Below are 22382 nucleotides of genomic sequence, written 5' to 3' on the forward strand. Positions count from 1 at the left end.
TAGGACATCTACTTTGTGTATGACACAAGTCATTTTTCCAACAATTGTTTACAGATTATTTCACTTATAATTCACTGTATAACAATTCCAGTGGGTCAGAAGTTTACATACACTAAGTTGACTGTGCCTTTAAACAGCTTGGAAAATTCCAGAAAATGATGTCATGGCTTTAGAAGCTTCTGATAGGCTAATTGACATAATTTGAGTCAATTGGAGGTGTACCTGTGGACATATTTCAAGGCCTACCTTCAAACTCACTGCATCTTTGCTTGACATCATGGGAAAATCTAAAGAAATCAGCCAAGAAAAACATTGTAGACTTCCACAAGTCTGGTTCATCCTTGGGAGCAATTTCCAAATGCCTGAAGGTACCACGTCATCTGTACAAACAATTGTATGCGAGTATAAACACCAGGGGACCACGCAGCCGTCATACTGTTCTCCTGAACAGAGACGCATTATGTCTCCTAGAGATTAATGTACTTTGGTGCGAAATGTGCAAATCAGTCGCAGAACAACGGCAAATAACCTTGTGAAGATGTTGGAGGAAACGGGTACAAAAGTATCTATATCCACAGTACAACGAGTCCTATATCGACATAACCTGAAAGGCCACTCAGCAAGGAAGAAGCCACTGCTCCAAAACCGCCATAAAAAAGCCAGACTACGGTTTGCAACTGCACATGGGGACAAATATCGTACTTTTTGGAGAAATGTCCTCTGGTCTGATGAAACAAAAATAGAACTGTTTGGCCATAATGACCATCGTTATGTTTGGAGGAAATAGGGGGAGGCTTGCAAGCCGAAGACTACCATCCCAACCGTGAAGCACGGGGGTGGCAGCATCATGTTGTGGGGGTGCTTTGCTGCAGGAGGGACTGGTGCACTTCACAAAATAGATGGTATCATGTGGAAGGTATTTGATGTGGATATATTGAAGCAACATCTCAAGACATCAGTCAGAAAGTTAAAGCTTGGTCGCAAATGGGTGTTCAAAATGGACCATGACCCCAAGAATACTTCCAAAGTTGTGGCAAAATGGTTTAAGGACAACAAAGTCAAGGTATTGGAGTGGCCATCACAAAGCCCTGACCTCAATCACATAGAACATTTGTGGGCAGAACTGAAAAAGCGAGTGTGAGCAAGGAGGCCTACAAACCTGACTCAGTTACACCAGCTCTGTCAGGAGGAATGGGCCAAAATTCACCCAACTTATTGTGGGAAGCTTGTGGAAGGCTACCCGACACGTTTGACCCAAGATAAACAATTTAAAGGCAATGTTACCAAATACTAATTGAGTGTATGCAAACTTCTGACCCACTGGGAATGTGATGAAAGAAATAAAAGCTGAAATAAATCATTCTCTCTACTATTATTCTGACATTTCACATTCTTCAAATAGTGGTGATCCTAACTGACCTAAAACAGGGAATTTTTACTAGGATTAAATGTCAGAAATTGTGAAAAACTGAGTTTAAATGTATTTGGCTAAGGTGTATGTAAACTTCCGACTTCAACTGTATACACAATATTAAGCGCAGTACAATATCACAGCTATATGACTACAAAACTATTATGGAATTTTATAATCATGGACTTTTGTTATGAATGCTAATATAAATAATACAATGTTGTTGACATGACATATGACAGAGAAGGTGCATATATAAGTAAATATAAGTTTTTTTTTTTAATCTACAAAATAAAGTCAGTCGATGTATTCACTATAACAAGAACACTTTTTCAGAAACATTCATGAAAATTAAATACATTCGAAAGCGTCTTTCTCTCTTGAAGAAACCATCACTGAAATGGGCCCAAATCTGCCCCCTTGTCTTTGGTTTTGGGGTGGCACTGGTTACCACAGAATTCAAGTGGCAGTTACATTTGCCAAGACCCACCCCACAGTTTCTGATAACAATTGCTGGAACAGCATTGGAGAAACAAAGTTAGATTTTTTTTCCTGCTGTGGCTACATACAATTTTGATATAAATTCATGATACAGTATGTACCCATTGATTCTGGAATATAACTTATAAATGCCTCATGAGCTTTGAACAACTATCTTCAGAATCCAAAATATAAGCTTGTTTTACTCAAATGTTTGTAAACAAAATAAATGTAAACAAACACTATATAGCCTCAAAACATGGTTAAAACAACACTGAGTACACCAAACAGGAACCCCCTCCCCTGTCCTCAGAACAGCCTCAATTCGTTGGGGCATGGTCTCTACAAGGTGTCAAGCGTTCCACAGAGATGCTGGCCCATGTCGACACTAATGCTTCCTACAGTTGTGTCAAGTTGGCTGGATGTCTCTTGGGTGGTGGACCATTCTTGATACACACGGGAAACTGTTGAGCATGAAAACCCCAGGGCACACTTACACAATCCATGTCTCAATTTTCCTTCTTTAATGTGGCTCCTCCCATTCATGTACACTACTTGAAGTGGATTTAACAAGTGACATTGATAAAGAGATCATAGCTTTCACCTGATTAGTCTATGTCATGGAAAGAGCAGGTGTTCTTAATGTTTTGTCTACTCAGTGTATAATGTTGATATCATGGATGGTCAGTGCTTGCCATCCATAGCTCTGTCTATACATTTGAGTGGTTAGATTTATCAAGCCCCATCCCTCATCTTTTTACCAAAACAGGGGCGCTTTGTTATTGTTTCAACTGCTGATTGCTGTTTTAACTAGGTCAGGGTTTACTGTAGGTTACATTACTACAGTCCAGTTCAATGTACAGTACTCTGAGGCTATGCAGTAGACTTCTGTGCAGGGATTGTCAACTCCAGTCCTCGAGGGCCTGATTGGTGTCACACTTTTTCTCCATCCCTTGCAAACACAGTTGATTAATCAAATTGCATTCTAAATTGAAGATCATGATTAGGTGATTATTGGAGTAAGGTGTTTTAGCTGGGGCAAAACTGTGGCACCAATCAGGCCCGGAGTTGCCCACCCCTGCGAAAGCCATCCAAGCCTGTTATAATGTTAAGGTGAGTATCAGTGGAGGCTGTTGAGGGGAGGATGGCTCCTAATAATGGCTGGAATGGAGCTTTTGCAGTATTTAACACCATTCCACTGATTCTGCTTCAACTATTACCACGATCCGGTCCTCCCCAATTCAGGAGCCACCAACCTCATGTGGTGTGTATACTACCCACCTCACAGCCTATACAGTGGCAAGAACAAGTATGTGAACCCTTTGGAATTACTGGGATTTCTGAATAAATTGGTCATCAAATTTGATCTGATCATCTAAGTCACAACAATAGAAAATATAGTGTGCTAATAACACACAAATTATTGTATTTTTATTGTCTATATTGAATACATAATTTAATCATTCACTGTGTAGGTTGGAAAAAGTATGTGAACCCTTAGGCTAATGACTTCTCCAAAAGCTAATTGGAGTCAGCTAACTTGGAGTCCAATCAATGAGACAAGATTGGAGATTGGTTGGTTAGAGCTGCCTTTCCCTATAAAAAACACACAAATTTTGAGTTTGCTATTCACAAGAAGCATTGTCTGATGTGAACCATGCCTTGAACAAACAAGATCTCAGAAGACCTAAGATTAAGAACTGTTGACTTGCATAAAGCTGGAAAGGGTTACAAAATTATCTCGAAACGCCTTGCTGTTTATCAGTCCACGGAAAGACAAATTGTCTATAAATGGAGTAAGTTCAGCATTGTTGCTACTCTCCCTAGGAGTGGCCATCCTGTGAAGATGACTGCAAGAGCACAGTGCAGAATGCTCAGAAGTTGGATGATGCAACAGGACAACAACCCAAAACACAGATCAACAACAGAAGAAAATACGCCTTCTGGAGTGGCCCAGTCAGTCTCCTGACCTCAACCTGATTTGAGATGCTGTGGCATGACTTCAAGAAAGCGGTTTACACCAGACATCCCAAGAATATTGCTTAACTGAAACAGTTTTGTAAAGAGGAATGGTCCAAAATTCCTCCAGACTGTTGTTCACGTCTGATCCGCAACTACAGAAAACATTTGGTTGAGGTTTTTGCTGCCAAAGGAGGGTCAACCAGTTATTAAATCCAAGGGTTCACATACTTTTTCTTGCCACTGTACATGTCAGTAGTATAAACACCTGTACAGTTGATTACTGCTATTTGGTTTGTTAATCAGATTCATCCCACCATTCTTGATTTTCTTTTTCCCCTTCTTCCATTTGTCTGCATTGTTAGGTGCTAGAAACATAAGTATTTCGCTGCACCCGCTAAACTGTGTTTGTGACCAAAACGTATAACATACTGCAACACCTTCACTACACAGCTTCAAAACACCACCCCCCCCCAAAGCCTTTGGAGAGCTAACACTGGATTTCCACTTTGGTAAACCACAAACAAATACATATGCATGGAATTTAATTCAGATAATATGTCATCTTATAGATACTTACCCAACTCCAACAATAATTAACCAAACTATAGTATATTACATGTTAAATAACATAAGATAAAACAAATGAAAGTACTTTTGAAATGCCATAGTTACACTTAACATGGAAGTAAATATGTGCTCCCTTTGTTAAAACAAATGCAAAGTAAACTAAATTCTCAGTTTTCAGGAACGTTAAAGATTTATCTCATGTTAAAAATATTGACACACTTTAATGTAACATTGGGTAAAGTTTAAGACGAGAATATAATACAACTTACAATACATACATGTTAAAAATGGACCCTTATTCCCATTGGTAAAATCTGGTTGGCTCAGCGCAAAGCTTTAGCAAAGCCACGCATGCTCTGTCATAAACCTGTGCTCGATGTCATAAATCACAGTACACTTTTCTGTGTTATTGTGCTGTCTGCCTAGCAAAACCATTGATCCAGGGTTATGTTCTTCAGTTTAGATAAGTCCTGGTGTGTGTGCCTCTCACTGATGCTATTCCAACAACACAACCCACAGGTGTATCCCTCAGTAAGGTGTATCCCTCAGTAAGGTGTATCCCTCAGTAAGGTGTATCCCTCAGTAAGGTGTATCCCTCAGTAAGGTGTATCCCTCAGTAAGCGCTTGCGTAAAAAATTCTGATGACAAAGTGTTTGTGTAAGATATCTGCTCTCCTCAACCCTACGGCTCCCCTCTCCCTACGGCTCCCCTCTCCCTACGGCTCCCATCTCCCTTCTCTCACCCTTTTACATTCCCTCACCCTTCCTTTCCCCTCCCTCATACTTTCTGTCATCCACCCTATGAGAGTGGATGTTGGAAACATGCAGATCAGTCTAAGCAAGTTTAGGGCACCGTTCTGCATGGTTCGCTAATTTCCTATATAGTGAAATACTTTGACCAGGACATGTAGGGCTCTGGTCCAAAGTAGTGCACTATATAGTGAATAGGGTGCCATTTGGGTCAAAGCCTAGGTATCTAGGCAATCCAACCCAATCCAGTGAACCCAGCTGATCCTATTCAGTTTGCCTTGAGTGAAATGAAGAGGATTTAATCCAACATGGCATCCAGCTGGTCAGCGAGGTCACCAAACATGTTGCCGATGTCATCCAGAATATTCCCTGCTGCTTTCACTGTGCCGCTGCCACTGGAATAGAGAGAGGAGAGTGTTAATACAGTGAGTGTGTGTGTGTATATGTGTCTGCCGCATGTGTTTGTGTCTTACCCGTCAGTGTCGTCCTGAGCCAGTTTCCTCTCTACATCTTTCAGAGCTTCCTCGAGTGACGTGCTGGTCTCATCCAGCCTCCTCTGAACCAGTACCTCCGAGCAGGCCTTACCATCCTGGGCCTTTACTGCTCGCCCTGCCTGGCCTGGAGGCCCTAAGGTGCGGTAGGATGAAACGGGGGCTGCCTGGGCTGGGGAAGTGAAAACCACACTCTGGACCACATTGAGAGTCACACCAGGGGAACGGGCTGTAGGGGCTGACGTTATGGATGTGCTGCGCTGGGGAAGTCTAGAGACAGTAGCAGGCGTCTGGTGATTTACTGGCTTGGATGTTATTGTTTTCTGTGGACTGGCTGGTTTGGCTGCTGTTACTAGTTTCTGTGGATTGATCGGTATAGAGTTGGTTGTGCGTGTATTTTGTGGGCTGGCTGGTATATGGATAGTTGCCCGTGTCTGTTGACTGGCTGGTCTTGATGAAGTTGTGTGTATTTGTTGAATGGCTGGTATAGGAGTGGTTATATGGTTGTGTGTGCTACCTAATTTGGACGTTGGTGCTGTCTTCTGTTGACTGCCTGGTTTAGATGTAGTTGTGTGTATCTGTTGACTTCCTGGTTTAGATGTAGTTGTGTGTATCTGTTGACCAGCTGGTTTGAGGGGAGTGCTGGTTGGTTTGGAGGACAGAGGTGGTTTCTGACATTTCCCTGTCGATCCTACTCTCTGTAAACTGCGCTCTGACCTCACACCTGCTTCCTCCTCACTCTTTATGTCTCTGTTTGGGTGTGTGTGGAAGCCGTTGGACCGGCTGTGTGTGTGCGGCTGTGTGTGTGCGTCATCTTCGCTGGGGGTGAAGATCTCGTCCAGTGTGTGTGTGTCCCGGTCTTTGGGCTGACGCCGCCGTTTGACCGTGTCCGACTCTTTGAGGTTGAACTCTGGGATCTCCAGGGACTTTGGGGGCTGCATCTTTGGGTCTTGTAGAGAAGCCTGGGGTTGGATTTCAGGCTCTGCCCGGCAACCTGCTCCCAACCTGGGCCGCTGTTTGATGGTGAGGTTGCCCTCCTCCGCGAAAGGGAGGTTCTCACTGGAGCTCCTCTGAAGTGACGTAGAGCTTTCCAATACTGAACCACTCTTCCTCCCTCTCTCTCCCCCCTCTTCTGGGATTCTCTCTATCCCTCCATCTCTATCCCTCCGCTCGCTCCCCATCCTCCTCAGGCCTTCCAGCCCCAGAGCGGGTACAGGTTTGTGGGAGGCGAGGGTGGAGGTGCGTGGGGAGGGTAATTCTACCCCCTTAGAGGGACTGCCCCTGTGCCCGGACCCCTGTAGCCTGGCTGCAATGCTCCTCACACTGCCTGCACTCTCAGTCTCCACCCCTGGCACCTCCACTGACACTACTGCTGCTCCTGATTCGTTGGCCTGGCTGCCACTCACCGAGCTCAACCTCTTAGGTGGTGGTGGGGGTGGGCCTTTGCGGCGAGAGCGCACAGCGAATGTGTGGCTCCGGCTGATGTGGCGTTGGACGGCGGAGGATTGGCGGCCTGGTTTGCGTCCTAGTGTGGCGTACGAGGGCATGGTCACCGGGGGAACGGATTCTTGCGCCGATAACTCGTCGTCTTCCGGTTCTCCATCTGACAGAGAATAGTGTGTCAGACTCTGGGTGCGTTTCTTAGGGCCCTTAAGGGCCTCTGTGTTGAGGCCTAGTCCTGGGAGGGGGACAGCTCCAGCATGGGGCTTGGGTAGACCACGCGGGCCCAGATCGGGACCTCCTCCCTGGGTGTGGAGGTAACTGAAGGTCCTCTGTGTGGGGGAGGCCTGGGGAGAGAAGGAGGGGCGATGGGGGTGGGCAGGGGACTGGCAGGGTTTGGGTTTACTGGGCACGGCTGGGTAGGCGAAGCGGGGCATCTTGCTGGGGGTGAGAGGAGGGGTGATGGGGGTGATTGGTAGTTTAGTGGGGGGCTGGTACAGCTGGTCTGACCACAACTCTGTGGGTCTCTGCCTGTCTCTCTCTGGACTCCCTCCTCCCCCCTGTCTCGCCCATCTTCCTCCCACTCCCCCCAGGCTCTCGTCCGAGCGACTGTACACTCCAGCCGATGCCAGAGTGTGTTGGTGAAGCTCTTGGGAACATCCCGAAAAATTCCCAGAATTCCCAGATCCGCGGGAACGCGTTCCAATGCTCTCCTGGCTGAGCGACATCGGCGACACCACACCCCTCACCACACCTCTCACACACATCCCAAACCCCCCTATCCCCACTCCTCCTGCCCTGCCCATCATGGCGTTTTGTAGCTCTGTGCTCAGCTCGCTGTCCTGAAAGGAAAGGAGGGGTGTCCTGGGAGTGTGGGGGGATGGGGGGCAGCAGTCGGCAGGGGGCTCGGGGGGCTCGATAGCCACCAGCTCCAGAGCCGTGAGGGGTTTACTACACCGTAGCGTGCCGGAGCCATTGGCATGGTGACGGGAACGATGCAGGTCGCATAAACGCTTCACGGCTAACATCAGCTTCTTCTGATGACCTGGGGGAGAGAGAGAGAGAGAGAGAGAGAGAGGGAGGAGGGAGAGAGAGGGAGAGAGAGGAGAGGGGGAGAGAGGGGAGAGAGAGAGAGAGAGAGAGGGGAGGGGGAGAGAGAGAGAGAGAGAGAGAGAGAGAGAGAGGAGAGAGAGAGAGAGAGAGAGAGAGAGAGAGAGGGAGGGAGAGAGAGAGGAGAGAGAGAGAGGGGAGGGAGAGAGAGAGAGAGAGAGAGAGGGGAGAGAGGGAGGGAGGGAGAGAGAGAGAGAGAGGAGAGAGGGGAGAGAGGGGGGAGGGAGAGAGAGAGAGAGAGGGGGGGAGAGAGGGAGAGAGAGAGAGAGAGAGAGAGAGAGGGGAGGGAGAGAGAGGGAGAGGAGAGAGAGAGGGGAGAGAGGGAGAGAGAGAGAGAGAGAGAGAGAGAGAGAGAGGAGGGAGAGAGAGAGAGAGAGAGAGAGAGAGAGGAGAGAGAGAGAGAGAGAGAGAGGGAGAGGAGAGAGAGAGAGAGAGGGAGAGAGAGGGGGGAGAGAGAGAGAGAGAGAGAGAGAGGGGAGGGAGGGAGGGAGGGGAGGAGAGGAGAGAGAGGGGGGGAGAGAGAGAGAGAGAGAGGGGAGAGAGGGAGGGAGAGAGAGAGAGAGAGGGAGAGAGAGGGGAGGGAGAGAGAGAGAGAGAGAGGGAGAGAGAGAGGGAGAGGGGAGAGAGGGGGGGAGGGAGGGAGAGAGAGAGAGAAAAATAAATTCAACACAAATTGTAGAAAAAGAACTATGAAAAATAATGATGACAAAAAGGGGTTAAAAGGGTTGATCATTGGTTGTCGACACCAAGGCTGTTATATTGGTGAGGGGGAATGTGTCCAAGAGCTCTCACACACCTTTCTGACAGACAGATGACCTTGCTTAGTGTCAGTGCATCTGTGCATCTGCAGTGTGTGTCCCCGTGCGTGTGAAAATCCCTTACCCAGTTTAGTGATTCCTATCTCTGATAAGTCTTCCCATGTGATATCCTTGATGATGCTGATGGTGTCATAACCGTTCTCACACAGTCTTTTCTGGTACTGAGGGAGACCAATCGCACTCAACCACTCTGACAGCTCAGACTGACAGAGAGAATGAGAGAGAGATGGAGAGGAAACAAAGAAACAGCATTTATTCAATAGAGTGAGACAGAGAGAGAGACAGAGAGAGAGTGAGACAGAGAGAGAAAGACAGAGGGACAGAGGGTGTGCTTCTTGTCCAATGGTTGTACGACAAAACACAGTTACTGCTGATTGTAAAGGTGTACATGAAACACAAAGAACTAATTATTATTAATGACATAGAGAGAGAGATGTGCAGTCTATCAAAGGCTTGTTGTTATCAGCCATAACTGTGTACAGAGTGGAAAGGTCACGTGAATGTCTCTTACAGGGATGTAGTCAGGTAGCCATTCTGGGATGTTTAGGTTGCCTATCTCCATGGAGATCTTCTTACGGTGGCCTGGCTTGGTCACACCGATAGCGGTCAGGTCCTGGAGAGACACACACCAAGTTAGAAAGCCCCACGACTAGGCTGTCAATGATAAAAATGACTACAGAACACCTTCATCCATGCTCGTTAATTATGTTGACCTAAAAAGAGGTAAATGTGTGAATGGGGTAATACAATCCAGCGTCTGACCTCTGGGGTCATCCTACTGATAGTAGGCACATCGTATCCTGTTGTAAGGAAGTTAGCAGTGTAGCTCTCCAGCTGGAACTCACACAGCCATTGGTAGATGGCCTCAGAGTCCTATAGACAGAGAACAGAAGGTTATCACACATGCACAACCAAACCACATGAGGTTGGTGGCACCTTAATTGGGGAGGACAGGCTCTTAGTATTGGCTGGAACGGAATAAATGTATTGGTAATTGCACTCATCAAATCAAATGGTTTCCATATGTTTGATACCATTCCATACCACTCCTCTCAGCAGCCTCATGTGACACATGCACACATAGACGAACGTACACACACACACACACACACACCATATTCAACTCACCCTGCCCTCCAGGAGCTGATCTGGACGCATGAAGCCACCCTGCTCCCCTGACCGAGTACCACCGCTGACCTGATGACGCGGACCACCTGGGAAAGAGAGAGATAGGGAAAGATTCCAAAATCACCAAAATCAATGCACAGAGGTCACAGATCAGTTGGTAGAGCATGGCAACCCCTGGATAGTGGGTTTGATACCTGGGACCACCCATAGGTAAAAAATGTATGCACGCATTACTTTGTCCCTTTGGATAGAAGAGTCTGCTAAAATGGCATATACATTGAGTACATCAAACATTAGGAACGCCTTCCTAATATTGAGTTACACCCCCTTTTGCCATCAGAACAGCCTCACGTCGTCTGAATGGCACACATACACAATCCATGTCTCAATTGTCTCAAGGCTTAAAAATCCTTCTTTAAACTGCCTCCTCCCTTTCATCTGCACTGATTGAAGTGGATTTAACAAGTGACATCAATAAGGGATCATAGCTTTCACCTGGATTCACCTGGTCAGTCTATGTCCAGGAAAAAGCAGGTGTTCTTAATGTTTTGTGCACTCAGCGGTGTATCACTAACAGCCTACTGTAACAGCAAGCTGAATGAAGGACCGAGGTAAAGCTGTATTATCTTGTAGATCTGTAGGGTCAGTCAACAGATTACTGCAGCTCACTGAAGAATGCATCTTCACCATTCCTCTCTGTCTCTCTCTCTTTCACCTGGGGCAATGGTTTTGATCCCAACCTCTCTCCTCCCTCCCTCCCTTCCCTCTCTCCTTCATTCCAAACATGTCTGGGCCCCATCCCCCCTTTCCCCCTCCAGAGGTGAAGAAAGCACCTGAGTGAGAGGTATTTGGCCCATGTGTTTGTGTCTGTACGCACCTCATCAACCCCTTCATCCAAAACACACGCATGCTTCTACTCACAAGGCTGACAAAAACAGAGACAGAGAGAGAGCGCAACAGTGAGAGAGAGAGAGAGAGAGAGAGAAAAATCTGGAAACAGGGAGAGCTAGAATACCCCCCCCCATGTATCACATCTACTGGTTCTGAAAACAGAACATGACACTTGAATGAAAGGACTACAGTGCAGGACTGACTGAATAGGACCCTGTCTGTGCCAGTCTTACACACACACAGACATGACCATACCCACACTAAAAATGTTGCTGTAAACTTACATCAATGTTACAGTTAGCTACTGGAATTATATATTACAGTACTGTAAAGAGCAATGCATTGTGGGGCTCAATGGCACAACAATACTGCTGATCAGAAATGTGTATCCTAATTATCCAGCACTGTCTCACTACAAAAACCCAGAGTAAAAACATATTCACCACAGAACAGCAGGGGAAAAAATGCTCAGGTGAAGAAGTAAACAAACAAAACACACTTTAGTAAACAAAACTCTATGGGTCCATACTTAAGAACATTAGAAACTTTTAAAATGCGCATCTAACAATTCAAATTCTCGACGTAGTTGCACGTGATAAAACGCTACAGAGTTGTTCCCATTACATAACCTGTCACATTTAGCACTATGCTAACCTGGCCAGGGGGCAGTGATTATGTCCGGTAACAAATTCTGTATCAGCCAATTACACATGTTTACGTAGATGGACACGATAGAAGACTTGTCAAATGGCACCAACACACACATTTCTACTGGACCAATAACTCGCAGTGTAGCGAGCCTGGCGCATGCTATTTTTTGCCGTAAATTTGAATCCCCGGTGCGATATAGCTTTATCCTTTGAAATGTAGAATTACATTTATTTTCATAGTTTGTTGATAAGGGAAGTGCAGCCAAAACCTTGTCTATAAATATATTTAATGAGGAGCTTCTTGGAGTCCCTCTTGTAGACCGATACCTACAGAGGTGGAACGTTAGAACTGCCAGTGAGCACCAGAGCGATACTCTGTCACTTCTCAGAATGCTGGTCTTTAATAAAGTTTAGATCAAAGCTGAATAAATGTCTCGCAATAACTTAATGATTAATTTGTATTCTGCCAAGGCCGAACATACCGAATATAATAGCATAGTGTAACGTTACTGTTAGACTAAAAACACCACTTAATTTCTTATGTAGGCTACACTTACATGTACAACGTTTTATATGCATTATTAAATTAATCGTCACATATGCGTTATTTGAATTGAGCATCAAGGACCAGCAGTGAACAGCTTTTTCCTTAATAATCAAGCTTGACGCGAAGGGTCTCGAACCCACGTCTATTGTGGATGGACAAAATCAATATGCCTTCGGTGGCGCGTTCCCGGTCTACTTAGCATGTTACTGCACCCCGAAGATAGAGTCAATCACCTTAGCGGAATACGCCATCCAGTAGCGATGGTATTAGTGGTACATGACAGATATTTGAGTAAAACCTCCTTTATGTTTTTCCAGTAAAAGCACATGGATGTGTGTTAAGCAAATGGGTGCGACTTTTGTCATATATGCGAGAACATGCCTTTCGAATTGTGTCTAACGCTAGTAACCTAGTCAAGGATGCATCTGGCAATATTGGGACTAAACTTTCTAGAACAAGTAAACCTTGAATGTGGAGGTTTAAAATATCCCCCTGGTGACCGAATTGACCTATTTTAAGAAATGCCATTTGTTGGTGGATATAAAGTCTAAGATCTTTGATAGGCTGATGAGGAATTTGTTACAGCATAGAGCTAAATGAGCCAGACAGCTAACATGTAGCGTTGTATCACGTGCATCTCAAACTTTGTTTGCAAGTATGGACCCCATGTATTTAGCTACAATAATGAAGGTTAGCGTTTTTCGTAATTTAATGTTTTGAAGGCAGCTCTGCAGAGTTGTCACGAGCTGGCACGGCCACAACATCTCATTTGAAAACTAACCCTAACCACACTGCTAACCATAATGCTTAAATTATGGCAAAAAGCGATATTTTGTTTTCATACATCTTTACAATATAGCCAATTTTTACTTTAAAAGCTGGCCCATCTAGAGGATATCGCTCAGTTCTGCCTCCAGGACAAGACTCATCCCAATAAACGTCAACCTGCCAAAATAACCTTATCTTCTAACTTGCTACATTTAGCCTGAAAATAGAGATGAAACCTTTTCACCCTGGCTCTCTGACAGACTACATTTGAGGTCGTTTTTTTCCCAGTTTCTCCAAGTTGTTTAGGTCAAACAACAAACACTGGTAAACGTCTCCAGTAAAATTACAATCACACTAAAATAAGAGTAATTAATAGCTGAAGAGATTGCAGATAATAACAAGGAATAGCCAGGAGAACTAAGTCTTACCCCTCTGGAACAAAGAAAGTGGTGGAGCTCCTGTCTTTTTGCACTTCATCTCTCTGCCTCTGTGAAACTGAGTCATAAACATCTATCTATCTATCTATCTATCTATCTATCTATCTATCTATCTATCTATCTATCTATCTATCTATCTATCTAATCTCTCTCTCTCTCTCTCTCATCTGGCTTCTGTGATTCTATTTCTTCTCTTTCAACCCATCTCCAATGTCTCCCTCTACTCTGACTCTCCCTCACACACACAGACTATGTTTTGTTATTCTCTCACTGACTTTCTCTGTCTGTCTGTCTCCTCCCCTTTCTCTCTTAACCACTCCCTCTCTCTGTCCTGGTGAAGTCTTTCTGTTGTTGTCTCTCTCCATCCCTTCCTCCTCCCTTCTAGGTCAGGAGCAGCTGATAGCGGTTTGTTCAGGCCTTACTCAGCAGAACACCGTAAGCTGACAGAATACCTGTATCTCTCTTTCCTCTTGTCCTACCCCGAACCCACAGATGAGAGACCAAAGACTCACTGTGTCTCTTTTTATTGCTTCTGTAGAGAGCTGAGCTTCTGTCTGTGTCCCAAATGGTAACCTATTTCCTATATAGTGCACTACTTTTGCACTACCTATGGGCAATGCCATTTGGGACTCAACCTCTGTCTTTTATGTTTTGCAGTGAGGTGAGCTGGAGCTGAAATCTCCTCATGTATTTTATTGGTTTATAGTGAGGAGATCCGTTGTCTATATTGGTTTGTGGAGAGGTAAGTTTCTGTGTTTATCGGCTGTGTAGAAAGCTGGTTTATGAATTGTTGATGTAGAGGGGTAAGCACTGCATTTCTTTCTCATTTCCCCACTGCCCTGTGGCTGTAGCTAGCTACTATTGGCCTGGCCTGGGCTAGAAGGTGGATCGTCTGACCTCGTAGACTGAATACAGCTAGTTAACAGACAAAAAGGCATACAGAATATACTGTATCAACTGAAAATTACAGACGAAATGTCTGTGGGGTTGGCATGGGAAAATGCTGAGTATAAATAGATACAGAGTTGAAGGGAAAGGGAAGAGATTAGAGGAGGGTAGAGCAGAAGGGTAAGTAGTGTAAAGTAGCGTTGTGGTCAATTCCATTTCAATTCAGAAAGTAAATCAAATTCCAATTCTAATTCCAAATGTTGCTAATTGAAAAGTATTCAAGAGAATTGGAATTGCAGTGTATTTCCGGAATTGAAATGGAATTGACCCTAACCCTGGTGCACAGTAGTGTAACTAACCTGTAGATCCATCAGGTTGTTTGCTGTGGACTGGTCCTACTGAGCGAAACTGCTGTTCTGATTCACCAGCAGAGGGAGCCAGCTACACACAGAAAGAGGAAGACCGTGTTCAGCTATTTGCGGTTTATATATATGACTGTTAATAAGGTGAATATACTTTCTATATTTTTTTCCTGCAACCAAGTGTAACCTTTACTTCAGCTAGTAATATCTATAACATTTCAAAAATAATTGCCAGGTCACTGTGCTCACCGTGGCCATGTAGGAACCCAATGTGGCTGCTGTTTGGCGAGTGTGTGACCCGTTCTGTCCAAAACTGTTCTCGGAGCTCTGCCCGCTGCCAGCACTACGACTGCTGCCTACACTACCTGCACTGCTGCCTGCACTGCCAACACTGTTCCTGTCTCCTGCTAGAGGGAGAATGAGGAGAGAGAGGGGGTGGGAGGGGGGTAGCGAGAGATGGAGGGAGTATAACATTGTGACAAAGTTTGCTTCCATGGGCACTGTCACCCCTCGTCAGGGAGGGAGAGAAAGGAAGACAGAAAGAGAGGATCAGTGGAGAAGTGTACAGTACACGATTGGGTCAAGATCAGGGAATCAGCTGGGAATGGACACTTGGACAGGACACTTGGAGGGGAACAGGTCAGCAGCATGGGTCTTTAGGTGGGATGGAGGCATTAATTTGGACTTTATGAGGGGGAGAGGGTGGTACATCTAGCAGAGTGGGTAAACAGAGGGGCATGAGGTAGTCTGGGTAATTGGGTAGCTGGGTACACACACTCTTACCAGTGTGAGAGTTCCTGAGGACCCATATGTCCTCACTGGGGCTAGCTGGACTAGCTGGGGCTGAAAGGAGACTGCCAGGTGTACAGGTACCTAACAAAAACACATACTGTAAGCCAGGGCTGGTGGAGGTGTGCTGGGGAGTGGGGGTCATGGGGTTGAGCGGGGTCAGAGGACTCCAGGGTGACTCTCAGCGGGACTAAGGCGGGTATGGAGTAGGGGGTGGGGATATTGGGGGGTTGTCAGGGCCCCAATGGAAATAATAGGCCACTTTGTTTCCACAAAATTGACTTAGTGGATGGAGAGAAGTAGTAGAGGTCGAGAACATCTGTAAATAATTGTCACCTATTTTAGATTTAGCTTTAGTCTTTTTGATTAAATTACATTTTAGTCTTAGTCCCATTTCACCCTTCTTAGTTTTAGTTATTATCAGTCGACTAAAACTCTGGACAATTTTAGTCTAGTTTTAGACAGTAATTTCTGTCCTATTTTAGGCATTGTAGATTTCACATAAACCTCTAACTTAACTTCCAACATGCACATAATAGCTTCCACTCCCTTAGTCACAGCCATTTTAGTAAATTCATGGTCAGTGATTTTTTTTCTATTAAATAATTAATATTTAGGCCACGTCTAACTTCCATCATGTGCACATTCAGATAGCCTTGTCCAACTAGGCCAACTATCTCCTTGTATACCTTAGCTGGCAACATTGGTATTGTGACAGATTGTAACCAATGCCAGCTATAATTAACCATATACTACAAAGCCTTGGCTACAGGTTAAACAATTTACAGCTCAGATGTTTTCCCCCAATTTACAGCTCAGATTTTTTCCCCAATCATAACTGTCATGGGAGTAAATAACATTGGTTTCCTTGAAAAGAGGATAATTTGATCTTTCAAGAAATGCCAGAAGTATTACTGTACTCCTGATTTCCAACAAATAACAAATATTTGTTTTTCCCATAGGAAAAAAGCAACCGCAACTCGCGTTTGTGGACGGCGAGAAACCGCATCTGAATGAATAACAAAAAGTAGAGCTTCTGAAGTGATCAAAGCAAAAATAGCCTACATGATAGTAAGATAGAGAGTAAACATGATTGTTTCTAGTTGAGGTTAGTTACAAGTCAAGTGTCCTGGCTTTGCATCAGTTCAAAAGATTTAGGGGTGACTGAAGAGAACGCCTGGGATCTGTGTGGAAGAGCCGCGCAGATCAGCTCAATCAAATCAGATGTCAATTCTGCCAATGAGAGGATTGCATTCAATGATTGGGCAAAACAGACGAAAAGGAGCTTCATGTCAAATTAAATGCACCTTAGTCTCACGTGTAATTATTGTCTCGTCACATTTTCGGTGACTAAAATGAAAAGTAATTTGTAATAGTTAGTGATTTTTCCAGGGCATCTCTTCTCATGATTGTCATAGTTTTAGTCAGGAAAAATTGGTAGTTGAAAAGCATTTTTTGTCATAGTTATTGTTGATGGAATTAACACTGGCGTGTGTGTGTGGGTGGGTGTGTGCATGCTTGTGTTTACCTGCGTGGTCGTAGTACAAGGTGTAGGAGTCATCAGTCTGGGGGGTAGAGCCAATACTGGTGGGAGGAGCTCTGGACAGGAAGTGCTGCTGCCGTTGGCTTGGCAACGAGACCTGACGTGAGAGAGTACCCCCTGCAGACCAGAAGCAAAACACAACCACAGAGCTTAAAGTGGTGGTATTCAAATTGTTTCTGTGGGGACGCCATTTTATTCGCCAGAATTTCTGGAGACCCTAAAACACCCCAAATCTAATGACAACCTTAAAATCAGCACATTTACATTTGACATCTCTCTTATCAACATGAAAATAAAACAGAAAGTACATTTACTCAAGAAAATAGTATTTATCAAATGATCTTTAAAAAAAGAAATTGTATGTCTCATAAAATAATTTTGTCGAACGCACAGCAATTTCCCCGCGACCTCACTAAGGATACCACAAGTTTGGATACCACTAGGGGTACCCCGACTTTGAATAACAAATTAAAGGACGGAGAAGGTGTGTGTGTTTGCAACTAGTACACACCGAGGATATGTATCCTGCATTCTATCCTTACAGATTCATAAAACCGCCAAGGCAGCTAAATATATGTATGAATCCCCAAGCTCCTTATGTATAGCTGGTGAATGAATGTGACAAAATGGTGGCAGCAAAGTGGTTCAGCAGGAGCTTTCATTCCCATAGAGCCACAGAGAGGGCTTTCATATCAGCACTTATGCTGAGGGAGGCTTACCAGGCTCTCAGTGTGTGTGTGTCCACGAAAGCAGTGTGATGCTGGCATATCAGCATACACACACACACACACACACACACACACAAAAGGCGAACACACGCACATTTCTGACTTCGCCTCTGATAAGTTTGCTCTCGTAGCAAGGACCTGTCAACGACTCAACTGAGCTTTCAACTGGGATTTCCCTTCACACACACACAAACTTGTGCACTCACACTCCTAACGCAGTCTCGGGGGTTTAGAACTGAGCTGACACTACCCAATCTGGCACTGCTAATCTGATTAAACGGTGTGTGTGAGTTTGTGTGTCTGCCTCCGTGAGTGTGTGTGTATGTACTGTGTGTGTATGTAATTTGAGAGCTTATTTCAGGACCTCTAGCTCAGTTAGGGCTGCTGTTTGGTATACTGATGGGTATTTACAGCTGTATAGTTGGTGTGGGATTCTATTGTTGAACCAAGCTACAGTGGCAAGAAAAAGTATGTGAACCCTTTGGAAATACCTGGATTTTTGCATAAATTGGTCATAAAATTGGATCTGATCTTCATCTAGGTCAAAACAATAGACAAACACAGTCTGCTTAAACTAATAACACACAAACAATTATACGTTTTCAGTGTAAACATTCAAAGTGCAGGGTGGAAAAGTATGTGAACCCTTGGATGTAATAACTGGTTGACCCTCCTTTGGCAGCAACCAAATGTTTTCTGTAGTTGCAGATCAGACCTGCACAACAGTCAGGAGACATTTTGGACCATTCCTCTTTACAAAACTTTCAGTTCAGCAATATTCTTGGGATGTCTGGTGTGAACTGCTCTCTTGAGTCCCCCTTGGGTTGTGCCATGGCATAGATCTTTGTGGGCTTTACTCAGCCTTGTCTCAGGATGGTAAGTTGGTGGTTGAAGATATCCCTCTAGTGGTGTGGGGGCTGTGCTTTGGCAAAGTGGGTGGGGTTATATCCTTCCTGTTTGGCCCTGTCCGGGGGTGTCCTCGGATGGGGCCACAGTGTCTTCTGACCCCTCCTGTCTCAGCCTCCAGTATTTATGCTGCAGTAGTTTATGTGTCGGGGGGTCAGTTTGTTAGGGTCAGTTTGTTATATCTGGAGTACTTCTCCTGTCCTATTCGGTGTCCTGTGTGAATCTAAGTGTGCCATGTTCTCTAATTCTCTCCTTCTCTCTTTTTCTTTCTCTCTCTCAGAGGACCTGAGCCCTAGGACCATGCCCCAGGACTACCTGACATGATGACTCCTTGCTGTCCCCAGTCCACCTGGCCGTGCTGCTGCTCCAGTTTCAACTGTTCTGCCTTATTATTATTCGACCATGCTGGTCATTTATGAACATTTGAACATCTTGGCCATGTTCTGTTATAATCTCCACCCGGCACAGCCAGAAGAGGACTGGCCACCCCACATAGCATGGTTATTCTCTAGGTTTCTTCCTAGGTTTTGGCCTTTCTAGGGAGTTTTGCCTAGCCACCGTGCTTCTACACCTGCATTGCTTGCTGTTTGGGGTTTTAGGCTGGGTTTCTGTACAGCACTTTGAGATATCAGCTGATGTACGAAGGGCTATATAAATACATTTGATTTGATTTGATTTTGAGGTCATGCCACATCATCTCTATTGGGTTGAGGTCAGGACTCTGACTGGGCCACCCCAGAAGGCATATTTTCTTCTGTTGAATCCATCCTGTTATTGATCTACTTCTGTATTTTGGGTTGTTGTACTGTTGCATCACCCAACTTCTGTTGAGCTTCAATTGGTGGACAGATAGCCTAACATTCTCCTGCAAAATGTCTTGATAAACTTGGGAATTCATTTTGCCGTCGATGATAGCAAGCTCTCCAGGCCCTGAGGGCAGCAAAGCAGCCCCAAACCATGATGCTCTCGCCACCATACTTTACACTTTGGATGAGGTTCTGATGTTGGTGCGCTGGGCCTTTTTTCTCCCGACACTTTTTCCTTCCAAACAACTCAACTGTAGTTTCATCTGTCCACAGAATATTTTGCCAGTAGCGCTGTAGAACATCCAGGTGCACTTCTGCAAACTTCAGACGTCGCAGCAATGTTTTTTTTGGTCCACAGTGGCTTCTTCCGTGGTGTCCTCCCATGAACACCATTCTTGTTTAGTGTTTTACGTATCGTAGACTCGTCAACAGAGATGTTAGCATGTTCCAGAGATTTCTGTTAAGTCTTTAGCTGACACTCAGGATTTAGCTGACACACAGGATTCTTCTTAACCTCACTGAGCATTCTACACGGTGCTCTTGCAGTCATCTTCACAGGATGGCCACTCCTAGTGAGAGTAGCAACAGTGCTGAAATTTCTCAATTTCTAGACAATTTGTCTTACCATGGACTGATGAACATCAAGGCTTTTAGAGATAATTTTGTAACCCTTTCCAGCTTTATGCAAGTCAACAATTCTTAATATTATGTCTTCTGAGATCTCTTTTGTTCAAGGCATGGTTCACATCAGACAATGCTTCTTGTGAATAGCAAACAAACATTTTGGAGCGTTTTTTATAGGGCAAGACAGCTCTAACCAACATCTCCAATCTCGTGTCATTGATTGGACTCCAGGTTAGCTGACTCCAATTAGCTTTTGGAGTCAGGCCTAAGGGTTCACATACTTTTTCCAACCTATGAATGTTTAAATGATGTATTAAATATAGTCACGAAAAATACAATAATTTAGTTTAAGCATTTTGTTGGTGTATTGTTGTGACTTAGACAAAGATCAGATCAAATTTGATGACCAATCAATGCAGAAATCCAGATACTTCCAAAGGGTTCACATACTTTTTCTTGCCACTGTAAATGTGAAGGTATGTGTTTGTGGCTGCATACAGGCACGTGAGTGTCTGGTGTATATGCTTTGGCATGTGTGATTTATGTGTGTGTGTGTGTGTGTGTGTGTGTGTGTGTATACCTGCTCTCCTGCTGATGACCTCCACTACAGACGGAGGGAAGTATCCAATCCGGTCCGTTCCTCTCTGGTTGTCATGAATATAACCTTTCCACCTTCCGTCCATGTGCTGCTCCAACACCTGAAATCAACCATTCATCATTCAGCATGATAGCTGTGCTATTTGTGATTATAAGTGGTTATTGGTCAACTTCTACCCACAGAATGGTTGCGCCACCTGATGTGAGAGCTGTTACATTGAAGACTAGGTCGTAGTCATTAGTGCACACAGTAGAAAACAGTTTTAGAACGATAACAAGAGTTTCTTATTGACAAGTTCAGGTAGTCCCTCCCCGTTTCAGTCTGTTTTCTTCTGTTTGTTAAGTGAATACAACCCTGCTTGTGCTGTACACATGAAACCCAACATATGCATAATATCTAGTATTCTATGCCTAATCTATCTCTATATGAGTAACGGAAATGGGCTTATTAACATTCCAATGAGGGCAGGGTGTTTGTGCAAGCTTTTTTGTGTGTGTACAGGGTTAGAGATGGCTAGGGCAGACAGGGTTGGCACAGGACAGGGTACAGTACACAGCATCCTCACTGTGTATGTGTGCCAGGCCAGCTGAGTGGATCTATGGAAGACATGCCCCAAGGAACACTACAATGGAAGAGCTAACACACACAAACACACACACTTTCTGAGCGAGCACATACACAAACACACACAATTTCTGAGCGAGCACATACACAAACACACACACTTTCTGAGCGAGCACATACACAAACACACACACTTTCTGAGCGAGCACATACACAAACACACACACTTTCTGAGCGAGCACATACACAAACACACACACTTTCTGAGCGAGCACACACACAAACACACACACTTTCTGAGCGAGCACACACACAAACACACACACTTTCTGAGCGAGCACCCACACAAACACACACACTTTCTGAGCGAGCACACACACAAACACACACACTTTCTGAGCGAGCACATACACAAACACACACACACACAAACACACACACTTTCTGAGCGAGCACACACACAAACACACACACTTTCTGAGCGAGCACACACACAAACACACACACTTTCTGAGCGAGCACATACACAAACACACACACTTTCTGAGCGAGCACATACACAAACACACACACTTTCTGAGCGTGTCTTAACAAATGCCCAGAGGGGCCAAAAACAAATATCAGACAGTGTAGCTAGCACACTGAAGGAATGACACACACACATAGCTTGCAAATGGGGATGTCTCAAGCATTGGAATGCACTAACTAATGACAGACTGACAGGAGCGTGTCTTTGCCTGCTAGGTACCTCAGAACAACCTCCAACTCTACTCTAACTTCTTACATGGTGTAGTCAATTAACCCAAGACATACCGCCATCAGAGCAGCATACCTCACACCATAATTACAAACAAACCGTTGACAACTTAAGAGTACACCAAATTGCCACAAAACTCCACACCTCACTCCACAAACAAAACATCCACAATGTACAGACTTACACGCTTAACAGTAGGGTACACCAAATTTACCATCAGACACTTTAAAATACCTCACACCATAACCACAAACCTCTAGAAACAAACTCACAAGTACACAGATTTCCCCCTCCCAATGCAGCTACCTCAAGACAGTAGTTCTCCTCATTCAATCTAGTTCTGAAAGCAGCTCAGCCTCCAGGGCAGG

General features: G+C 44.7%; 1 protein-coding gene across 5 annotated transcripts in view; it reads right to left on the minus strand.

Moving 5' to 3' along the window:
- Positions 1–4587: 4587 nt before the first annotated feature.
- The window catches only part of LOC112261034 (caskin-2-like), an 84063-nt gene continuing 66268 nt past the window's right edge, over positions 4588–22382 (minus strand). For 3 of the 5 annotated variants that reach the window (XM_042325992.1, XM_042325978.1, XM_042325983.1), the window contains 11 exons: positions 20676–20793; positions 17017–17148; positions 15483–15572; positions 14949–15106; positions 14697–14778; positions 10157–10242; positions 9791–9901; positions 9540–9641; positions 9093–9231; positions 5643–8145; positions 4588–5564 (listed from right to left, as the gene is read on the minus strand). In XM_042325992.1, the coding sequence (XP_042181926.1) occupies positions 5468–5564; positions 5643–8145; positions 9093–9231; positions 9540–9641; positions 9791–9901; positions 10157–10242; positions 14697–14778; positions 14949–15106; positions 15483–15572; positions 17017–17148; positions 20676–20793 (3618 nt within the window). In that variant the 3' untranslated portion in view covers positions 4588–5467. The remainder of the gene's footprint in view (positions 5565–5642; positions 8146–9092; positions 9232–9539; positions 9642–9790; positions 9902–10156; positions 10243–14696; positions 14779–14948; positions 15107–15482; positions 15573–17016; positions 17149–20675; positions 20794–22382) is intronic. The other 2 variants (XM_042325991.1, XM_042325988.1) reach the window with 2 other exon arrangements.

Source organism: Oncorhynchus tshawytscha, linkage group LG01, assembly GCF_018296145.1.
Source record: "Oncorhynchus tshawytscha isolate Ot180627B linkage group LG01, Otsh_v2.0, whole genome shotgun sequence".
Classification (NCBI taxonomy): domain Eukaryota; kingdom Metazoa; phylum Chordata; class Actinopteri; order Salmoniformes; family Salmonidae; genus Oncorhynchus; species Oncorhynchus tshawytscha.